Source organism: Triticum urartu, chromosome 5A, assembly GCF_056163025.1.
Source record: "Triticum urartu cultivar PI428250 chromosome 5A, HENAU_Tu73, whole genome shotgun sequence".
In the NCBI taxonomy this organism is placed as follows: Eukaryota; Viridiplantae; Streptophyta; class Magnoliopsida; order Poales; family Poaceae; genus Triticum; species Triticum urartu.
In genome coordinates this window covers 529,455,238-529,466,293 of record NC_141877.1, presented here as the reverse complement: position 1 = coordinate 529,466,293, position 11,056 = coordinate 529,455,238, and the positions used below count along the sequence as shown (strand labels likewise).

Below are 11,056 nucleotides of genomic sequence, written 5' to 3'. Positions count from 1 at the left end.
TATGATTAGTGTACGATTAAGTTGGGGGCATCACATACTGCCAACGTTGTTAACTTCGTGACTACTGCTAGTTCGATAAACCTTGGTTCTTAATTGATAGAATACTTTCTGATGTTATGCTACATCATCCTTCCTCTTCAAGGAAATCCAACAACTCCATCGTGAGTAGAAGTGGTATACAAAAATTCTTCAGCTTTATGTCACTCGAAAACAGTTCATTAATAAGACTTTATCAACCTTATTAATGGATTGTTTTTGAAAGGTATAGGGTTGATGAATTCCGTGAGCACAATTTTCTGTAACTTTATTTTATTCTATGTTTGCATTTGCTTGAATAAACTTTTAATGCCCTAGAATATCCTATTTACCCAGTTTACTGAACTTTTTATGCAATAAAAAGTGCAAAAATAAAAGTTTTCACACCTAAAATTTTAATATGATTGTTTTTCTAAATATTTTAGAATTGTTGTCACTGAGATCATCTAAGGGATCCACCCTGGACCCACAAGCCCGGGGGTGTGGCCACCCCCTAGGTCGCGTCATGGTGGCTTGTGCAGCCCAGAGACATCCATTCACTTGGGGGTGTTTGGTTGAGATCACGGAGTAGAATGTAATAAACAGCATATTCGTGCTTTATGCCGAACCGAGCGATCCCTTCAAATCAAGCGGACCACGCAGAACAGCTTGCTCGCGTATCTCGCTCGACGCCCCGCTTATCTCCCTGTCTCTTCTCTCCCTCACATTCGGCTGGCATCAGGAGGCGGCGTCGGAAGGAGGCAAGCGGCAGCGGATCGATTCGAGCTGGCAGGCAGCAGCGAGGACCCGATTGCTCGTGCGCCGACGGACCCTGCGTCATGGCGCAGCTGCTTTCTATTGCCAGCGGCGGCCCTTGCGTGCGTCGTGCTCGTGGCCGGCCCATGCTGCTCGTGGGCAGCACTTGCTGCTACTGTTGTTGTGTGCCGCGCTGCTACCGCTATTACTTGTCGTGCTCCCGCTGAATTTGAAATTTGATGTTTTGTCTGCAGATGAGAAATGTGATGAAGTTTTGAGGCAAAGTGTTGGCGATGGATGGCTGATTAGTACTACAAGATCGTCTTTTTTTTGTTTTTGTTTTGAGAAGATTGCAATCATTCACCACATTGTGCGATTTATGTTTTATGTTCGTGTGCAGATTGTGCTTGAGTTTCATGTTAAGTTGCAAAGGTTAGATGCCTTTGATACACTGGTACTAGCTGCTTGGATCTGGACACTTTTTTTATGCACACATACCATCATTAAAATTGAAAGAATTGCTCTGTTGATGATTTTTTTTTTACCTCTATATATGCCAAAGTTCACTATATTATAGTGAATCACGAGAAAACAAGTGAAGAGAACAAATCCATTCCACCCCATCTCTAAAACCAAACACCAAAATGTAACCATTTCATTCCTTTGAATTGTCCCTGAACGGAACCGACCCATTCGAACCACGACACCGTTCCGCTTCGTTGCCAAACCAAACACACCCTCAGTACCTGTAAGTTGTGCCTGTTATTATGGTGTGTGTGTGTGTGTGCACGAGTAACCTCACCACTCCAAGAGAAGGTTAGCAAACCACATGTAACCAAAACAGCAACGCTTTTCAGCTTCCAAACACCTCATAAGTGGACTTGTGATGGTGAGCAACAAAGGTTGCATCTATATTCAAGATTGAAAATTACTTCAAGAACTACGGTCTCTCAATTGTTCATATAGACGCGCTCTTCAAGAATATTTGCCTTCTGTTCATGCTTGCATAGAGCAAGCTACTTACGGCATTTTATAGAAGATAAGTTCAATATGAATAGGCTAGACATAAAGTTGACCATCCGGCCTATGCACTAAAGACGGACTAAACAAAAACATGAACAGGCAGTTCATACATCCATTTCAGCGACGAGTAATTTGGAACGGAGTACCTTGGTTACAAGAGGCATAAGACATCTCGACAACTAGTAGCCCGGAGATCAAACAACATCAAGTAGGCAAGATAACATGCACATCACCCACTTTACATCGTCACAGGTAGATAACACGATTACATTAAAACACAAAACAACATTCAACTGGTGAAGGAAAAGACAACACCAGAATACTGATTATTCATGCAGATTAATAGTCACCCACTTAAACCTTAAATGTCTCTTTTTCCTCAACCTTGGAACCATGCAGCAAATGTTCCTTCAACGCCACATCAGTTGCCATAAGCCTGTGATATTTACGAAGGCAGAGGCAGCATCACCAAGATAGAACAAACAGAATCAGAACATTACACGAACATTGTATCCATTTATAGCCATCATTTACCTTACTAAAACACCTCGAGTATCCTCAGCTCCTGTTCTTCTTGTTCCGCAAGTTGCACCAACTGCTGCGATTCCCTCCGAGTCGCATCAACATCCACACCATTGCTGTTAGCAAGAGCCTTCACAGCTTCTTTCTTACCACGTTTCTTTCTGTGAAAGATCAAAAAGGTGCAATATTTTAGCACAAGGACAACCTCAGGTGAAAACCTGCTTACACAAGATGATATGATGTCAGATGTATACTGGCAACGAAATAGCGAAGGCATCACTCTAATAAACCCCTTATTCCTAATTGCCAGATACGGATACACCTGCACCTGACCTAGCTAAGTAACCAACAGAGGAAGACCAAGTTATCTTTGCTCTCTAACAAAAGCAGAATCCAAACCAGTTACCATTTGTGTTCCCACCTTCACGCCTTCTTTGGATTGGAGGATTTTTACAGGATTTTCATAGGATTTTAATCTTGGGATTGTTTTCTATGGAATGCATTTGGATCAAAGGATTGCGTCGCTAAAATTCCTGAGGATTAGGTTCCCACTTCCCAAGGTGCCATTCCAGAGGAATTTACGCCTGAGGTCCGACCTATTGGAAAAACTCCTGGCACGAAAAGAGAACGCTCGCTTGCGTGGCGTGCTCGCTCCAAAACAGCCGTGCTGCTTCGTGTCAAAACACCACGCATTGCGAAAAAAGAAACACCACGCATCGCTCAGGTCTGGAAGGAAATAAAAAAAAGGTTCACACCGAAAGCGGCAACGAGGTCAGATCTTTTCCGGTGGAGGCGGCGGCGACCCGGCGTTCGTCGAATACCTCCCTCTCAGGCCCTTCCACGTCGAAATCGACGGGATCAACGTCGGCCCTATCCAGGTTAGCCCACATCACATAGTCCCTCCATTTCCTTCCCTTGCAGTTTTTCTAGATCGAGGGAGGGGGTGCTCGATATGGTGCGGGGGCGGCAGATCCTGCCAGAACTGTGCACGAGGTGTGGCGTTGGTGGCCGCCTGGTGCACGAGGGCTGTTGGTGGCAGGGGTGAAGCAGCCGTGCCTGAGTGATGTGCGTGCTAGCTGGGTGCTATTGACCGGCTTCCCACTGATGTGTGTGCTTGCCGTGCCTGAGTGATGTGGGTACTAGCTGGGTCGCCGTGGGTGTGTGCTTCCCATGCCTGACTGTGCGTGTCTGATGTGATGTGTTATGTGCAAATAGAGAAATTGAGAAACTGAGAGATGGATCTGTTGTGTGTGATGTCCGTGAAGAGAGAAACTGTGAGAGATTGAGAGATTAAAGTGTTGCTGTAGGTTGTTGTGCCTGTGTGTGTACTGCTCACACATGCTTGTGCACACTACTATGGGTTTCTGAGTACAACATTGTAATATAAATAGTTTCACAATGCAGATGGTCCATCAGCTTAACTCGTTTGAGCTGCCAGGCAGCCGTGTAATCATTTAATGTTATTCAAGTCAAACAAAAGGTGCAAGAAACATCAGCTTATTTATGCTCTGCAGCTAACGGCTACTTCAGGCGGTTGGCTGCACTAGCCGTTTGAAACACATCAGACTTAATATAATAATAATATTTTATTGGCAGTTGACTGCGCTTGCCGTTTGAAACACATCTTGAAAATAATAAACATTATATTGTATGGATTTTCCTGTACGTTCCCTATGGTGCAGCCAAAGGCTCTTTGTTACACATTCCTCTGGTTTTGTATTCCATGGGATTGGCTATGTCCTGACAACCAAATCCTCGATTTTTCCTATTCCTTTGTTTTGGAAATCCTGTGATCCAAAGAATCCGTCAAATTTCTTACAACCACCTACCGTTTCCCTACCATGTTTGTACAAACCAGACAGGTATACACAACTGTACTTGTGAGAGGCCAAAACGAACACATCCTTTGTGTCAAGCAAGGACATAAACCTTATTGTGCCCGAATAGTTAGTACTAATCTACTCGATCGAAGGGCAGGTTGCCCAGCTATCCAGGGTTAGTCCCAAAACGTTGACCAAGTGCAACACTATTTCAGAGACAGAAATATATGTAGTAGACCTGCGGCGGTATAACTTACCTGCGTGAGGACCTTTTGCTTTTGGGCAGATTCTTGGATGTCTCGGTTTTGCTTGTGGCCACCAGATGGTTGGAGACCTCGGTTTTTTTGCTTGTGGCCACCAGATGGTTGGAGAGGTCACTTTGCAAGTACATGAATCTAAAACCCATGGTTCTTTTACTGGTGAGACCAGCCACTCCTTTCAGAGTCTTGCTTCGCATGTCAACAGCAAGCATCCACAAGTCGTCCTCCCTGTGGTCAACCTTAGTCATGATGTAAACAACACCATCATCATGCAAGCTGAGGGCAGGATGCCCTGCGTGGAGTCTGCTTAAGGTTGGCTTCTTCGTTGTGGCCTTGACATGATGAGGAAGCAACTGGGGGTGACTCTTGTCCACAATGATGTCTGAGGCTTTGAGGCTGAGGTCGATTTGCCACTTCTTTTGGGGCTCCAGCCATGTCAGTATGGCAGCACCCCAGTCCTGGGAGATGTAGGTGGCTCGATTCTGTGAGCCAGGCAAGGGATTCGCCCACACCTCTGAGTATTTGATGCAGCCATCACTGCCGACAGAGACGTCCCGGTCACATGCCAAAGGTCCTGGGATCATCTTGTCCGGCGCCGAAAGCACGGGCAAACGGATGAAGCGGAGGACTTGGTCATCATCGGCGAGCAGATCACAGATGAGGATGCCATTCCAGAGGTCGACCCATCCGATTGAACCGCGATCGCCACCGAGGGCGATCACCTTGGTTGGAGTACGGAAGTAGCAGTCCTCTGGCGACTCAGCATGCATCGACTTAGTGCTCCATGTGCCTGACCGGGAGTCGAACAGGTCGAGGGCGTACTGCCCACGGGAGTAAATCGAACGGAGATTGGCGACCAAGAACCTGCCGTCGTCGGGGCAGCGGCAGCGCAGGAGGGCAAGTGAACAGTCGGCGAACAAGCGGGTGGGGTGGGCGGGGAGCACCTCAAGCTTGCTGATGCCGGCACGGACACGGTAGATCATGTAGTTGATGTGCTTCCGATTACTACGCGAAGGGCCGACCATGATGCGGAAGAGGGCGAGGTCGCCGTCGGTGCGGAGAAGGCGTGGCAGAAGGTCGAGCGAGGTGGCCGGTCCGTCTTGGAGGAGGCCGGGTAGGTGGACGGTGAAGTATGAGATGAGCGGCGGATGCGCGGGCCAGAAGGTGAGGTAGATGGCGAGGCCGTTGCTGGTGAAGCCCTCGGCGGTGAAGGCGTTGGTGCGGTCGTCGGCGTAGACCAGGGTGTCGAGGACGACCGACTTTGGGGGAGGATCGCCGCAGTCGTGGGGGGTGTGCGGAGGGAGCCAGGACACGGGGCGGGGGATCGGTGTCTCCTCCTCTTGGTCGTCATCGACTGCAGGAAGATCGGCCATGGAGGATCCCTCGGTCGGGGCCATGGTGGAGGAGATGAGGCGGGAGGAGAGAGGGAAGGGGGCGGGGGCGAGGGAAGGTGAACCCTAACAAATCTATCTATCTGTGCCGACCCTTTATTATTTCCCCAATCGATCGCGTGCGAGCGCCGGCAACCTCCCCTCCTCTTCTCTTTGTTGGACCGGGCTTCTACCGCCTTGTGGACGGGCTCTCACGGCTGGGCTTCCTTAGGGCCAGCTGATCGTATCTGTGGTTGAGTTGGTTAGGTGGACAGTGGTATTCCCAACCTATCAGGGTTCAAATCCTGGTGCTTGCATTATTTTTGGATTTATTTTAGGATTTCCGGCAATACGTTTTCAGTGGGAGGAGACGTTCCCGTCGACGACGAGGCATCTACAGTGATTTCAAAAATCTCAAGATGATATGCCGGCTCAGTCTCTCGGAGATGCTCATAGGGGTAGGGGGTAAGTGTATGCGCGTGTATATGAGTGCTTGTGCCTGTACTGATGCTAAAAAAAAATCTATATCTATATGTTTGCCTCAAAAAAAATCTATATCTATATGTCTCAAAAATAAATCTATATCTATATCTACTACCCTTCCGTCCCATAATTTATATAACATACACATTATAAATGAGCACTTTTCCTGCCCTCTCAGGTCATTGGCGTTCGTGGCCGTTGGATTGTCACTTTTAGGCGTTTTCGGCCATCTGATTGTCTCTAAATCGCATCCCGAGTCGCTTCGGTTGTTTCCGGCCATCCGGCCATGTGATAAAGGACTTTTAAAATGTCATTTCACAAATTATGTCTGAGTGATATCATGATGAAATAAAGGAGGCGTTCGTGCCCGTTGGATTGTCACTTTTAGGTGTTTCCGGCCATCCAATTGTCTATAAGTCGCATCCCAAGTCGCTTCGGTTGTTTCCGGCCATCCATCCGGCCATCTGATAAAGGACTTTTAAAATTTCATTTCACAAACTATGTCTGAGTGATATCATAATAAGATAAGGGACTTTTAAAAATTCAATTCAAAATATAAAAATGTGATGGTCTCATCACGACTTGATTTTCTAAGGGGTCACAATGAAATATTTTTTGGCTGACCAAATTGCATCAATGGACCCTGCCTAAGCTAGACTGACGAATAATGTGTCTCTCCTTGACCTCACGTAAGGGGCGTGTACCACAAACTATGGTATCAAAATAAACATGGTTGTGTATGGACGCAAAATAGACATTTAGTCATTTTCATATGGCTTACAAAACTAACCTACAGAAAGTTGTGTCAAATTTTTTTGGGCTTGGCATTGTACAAAACATGAAAAACTTTATTTTACTCGACGCGGGGACTAAATAAAATAATACAAAACAACCTCTACAGATCCTCCAATAAAATTCTACGTAAGCGATGGTTCGTTTTGTTCATTATTTACAGATCTATTCTAATTTTTGTGAATATTTCCTAAAATTCCATGGACTTTTTTTTCTCAAATTCCCGAATATGTTTTGAGTATTGTATCATTTTTAAAAATCATGAATATTTTTAAATTCACCAACATTTATTTGAAATTGTGATTGTTTTAGAATATGCGAACAATTTTTGAAATTATGAACATTTTATGATTTTTCGAATGTTTTTTGAATTGACAAGCAGTTTATGATTTCTCAGTATTTTTTAAGGGCGCCGCTCCAGCAACCCGTGACATACCCGTGACATTTTTTAAGGGCACCCTTAAGGGTGTGTTTAGTTGCTGGAACGGACCGGAATGACCCGTGATATTCCGGTCCGTTCCAGCAACTAAACACACCCTTAAGGGCGCCGCTCTCCCTACTTTGAGCCAGGCCAAATTGGTAGCGTGGGCTTAGAAAATCACACCACTAGTACCGTTTGCGAGCGGCGTTGGCTAGCACGGCGAACGTCGGTCGTAATATTTTTCTATATTATGAGAGTGAGAGGCATAATTTTTAAAATATACTAATGAAGTCTAAACATTTCGATTTTTTTATGGTGTGCTGATCTGACATTTAAGGGATATAGTTAAACTATTAGAGTGTTACACACAAGTTTTCACATATTCCCTCCGTTTCTAAATATAAATCTTCTTAGAGATTCTAATATGGACTACATATGAAGCAAAATGAGTGAATCTACACTCTAAAATACATCTATATTCATCCATATGTAGTTTATATTCAAATCTCTAAAAAGACTTATATTTAGAAGCGGAGAGTACGATGGTTACAAATTGAAGCATATCATCCCAGGACCGTTTTTTCCAACTTAAATCTGGAGTGTTGATGCAAACTCATAGGTTTATATCATTTAGACTTGACATGTTACAAATATTTCTATACAAATGTTAAAGACACTCGCACACTTTTAAACTTGGGTATGAATCATGTTTTCTGGCATTCATTTCAATTGATGGGCAAATTATAAATAAATTGGAGTGCATTAGTGGTGTGGACACAAATGTCGCTAGTAAATATAGTTATAGGTGTCTTGTTTATGCCCAACGCGGGCAGTAAATGTCAATGGTGTTAGGGAATTCACCGGTCACCGTTGTTTTGGAGGACGATGACCATGAGAAAATGGTGGATGTTGGCAATGGCAAAACGGTCGAGATGGAGGATGCTGCCAATGACGAAGCAATCGACATGGTGGTCAGGGCTCCTGAACCAGACTGCCCTACAATGCCCAAGGAGGTCGACGATCCTCAAGGCTACCACCGCTCCAAGCGCATCCCCGCCGCGTTAGTGAAAATCCTACGCAATCTCATTCAAACCCCTCAAATCCCTAATCAGGTATGCTTTGCTTGGTCCCAAATTGAAGCCTACAAGTAGATTCTATGCCTAAATCGAGGTGCGAACTGTATCATCAATGCGTAAATCGATGCCATCTAGGACAGAGGGCTTACCGCCATTGACGAACGCATGCCTGAGGAGTGATGACGCCGGTGCTCGCCATCCAGATATTGGCTCCGATACTCACAGTCGCTACTCGCCGTTCAAATCTCGGGCTCGCCGTTGCCGACGCGCACCCCCCCCCCCCCCCCTCCCGCATGCAACCGCATCCCCCCATGTGCCTAGAGTTTCATCGTCAGGGCCTTGCTTTGGAATACAGGCCTAAGAGCATCTCTAGCAGACCCCTTAAAACTGCGACCCATATAAGTGTTTTAAGGGCCGAGAAAACGCATTATAAGGGACAATTTTAGCTGCAGCCGAACAGAGCCCATATAATCAACCCGTAAAAAAGAATGTTCTCTAAATATATCATCTTCTTCCTCGCGCCCTTCTCATCTCGACCTCCGTCCCCTTGGTCTGTGCGCGTCCTGCCTCCGTGACGCCTACTCATGCTCGCCACCGAGCGCAACCGGGTCGGAGCCAGAAGCAGCCGCCGCCGCCGCCGAGGCGTTCGGGGCCGACTCGCATGAAGCTAGTTATCTAGCTAGCAATTCGAGCAGACGGAGAGCTAGCTAGCTAGCAGAACCGAGCGGATGATGGAGAGCTATAGCTAGCAAGCTAGATTCCAGCGAACGGGCGTAGCTAGCTTCTCCGTCCGGGCGGGCGGCCGGCCGGCAGGCGCGGTGGTTGGGACGAGCACGGCGGCTGGGACGAGCACGGCGGCCGAGGCGACGGGCCAGCAGCCGGGGACGGGTGGACGGCAGGCGCGGTGGTCGGGACGAGCGCGGCAGCCGAGGCGACGGGCCGGCAGCCGAGGACGGGCGAATGGGAGCGATTCATGAAGGTTTCGATGGCAGTTGGCCAACGGTCTTTTGTGTATACAGTGCACCTTTGGATTATCTTCAAAATCCTTATTTTCACGGGTTTGGTCGGGATGTTTTCTGTGTCCTTTCAAAAAAATTACGGGTCGCAGTTGTTTATGGATTCTATTCCGGTCGCTTTTTTCGGCTGAAACTGTAAACTGACGGTTATTTCACAGCTTCGTACATTTTAAAGCCTTATACAATGGGAGGTGTTTAGGGAAGGTGTTTAGAAAAATAAATTAGGCTTTTTTAAGCATCGATGTTTATTTGTACAGAATAGATGCTTAACTAAGCGTATCTTCTGTAGAAATAGGCACCGATGCTTCAGAAAAATTCGATTTATTTTTTTAAGCATCTCTTAAGCACTTTCCATTGTACAAGGCCTAAAAGGTCTGCTAGAGATGCTTTGAAAGAAGCAGAATCGAATTGGCTGATAATTTCAATTACTTGTACAGTGATGATGTTTAGTGGTTTAAATCCTTTTTTCTTTGCGTGGATATGTTTATAGTAGTTAAAGTTATGCATGAACTCGGTATAATATTACAGTACAAACTGGAAATCGCTGTTCAGAACAAAAAAATACAGTGGCTGAAGTTATAAAGAACCGTGTGACAAAAACATCTGTTGTTTCATGAGTACTGTAAGTGGAGTATATTGTGAATGTGATGTGAGAAAAAAATTGTTGCTGCACGCTGTGGAACCCTTTGCTTAGCATGAGAAGCCCATTGGTCCCGGTTCATCCCACCAACCGGGATCAAAAGGTCCAGATGAACCGGGACCAATGGCCCACGTGGCCCGGCCGGCCCCCTGGGCTCACGAACCGGGACCAATGCCCACATTGGTCCCGGTTCTGGACTGAACCGGGACTAATGGGCTGACCCGGCCTGGACTAAAGCCCTGTTTTTTACCAGTGGTTGCAGGTGTCTTGTTTATGCCCAACACCGGCAGTAAATTATGGCAATGGTGTTGGGGAATTCACCGGTCACCGTGGTTTTGGAGGACGATGACCATGAGAAAATGGTGGATGTTGGCAATGGCAAAGCGGTCGAGATGGAGGATCCTGCCAATGACGAAGCAACCAGCATGGTGGTCAGGGCTCCTGAACCAGACTGCACAAGGAGGTCGACGATCCTCAAGGCTACCACCGCTCGAAGCGCCTCCAAGCTTGCCGCTGGTAGGCTCTCTCTGCTGCTTGTTGGTTGAATATATGTAAGTGGAATAACCCCCTCCCCCCCCCCCCCCGCCGCGTTAGTGAAAATCCTACGCAATCTCATTCAAACCCCTCAAATCCCTAATCAGATATGCTTTGCTTGGTCCCAAATTGAAGCCTACAAGTAGATTCTATGCCTAAATTGGGGTGCGAACTGTATCATCAATGCGTAAATCGATGCCATCTAGGACAGAGGGCTTACCGCCATTGATGAACACATGCCTGAGGAGTGATGACGCCGGTGCTCGCCATCCAGATATTGGCTCCGATACTCACAGTCGCTACTCGTCCTTTAGATCTTGTGCTCGCC

At 46.6% G+C, this 11,056-nt stretch overlaps 1 protein-coding gene across 1 annotated transcript; it reads right to left on the bottom strand.

Moving 5' to 3' along the window:
- Window positions 1-1,922: 1,922 nt before the first annotated feature.
- On the bottom strand, window positions 1,923-5,872 carry LOC125528144 (uncharacterized). The gene is made up of 3 exons (XM_048692651.2): window positions 4,394-5,872; window positions 2,329-2,477; window positions 1,923-2,230 (listed from the first exon to the last, which is right to left on the bottom strand). Exons 1-2 carry the CDS (start codon window positions 5,791-5,793, stop codon window positions 2,333-2,335), a joined length of 1,545 nt encoding a protein of 514 aa, XP_048548608.1. The 5' UTR covers window positions 5,794-5,872; the 3' UTR covers window positions 1,923-2,230; window positions 2,329-2,332.
- Window positions 5,873-11,056: the final 5,184 nt, after the last annotated feature.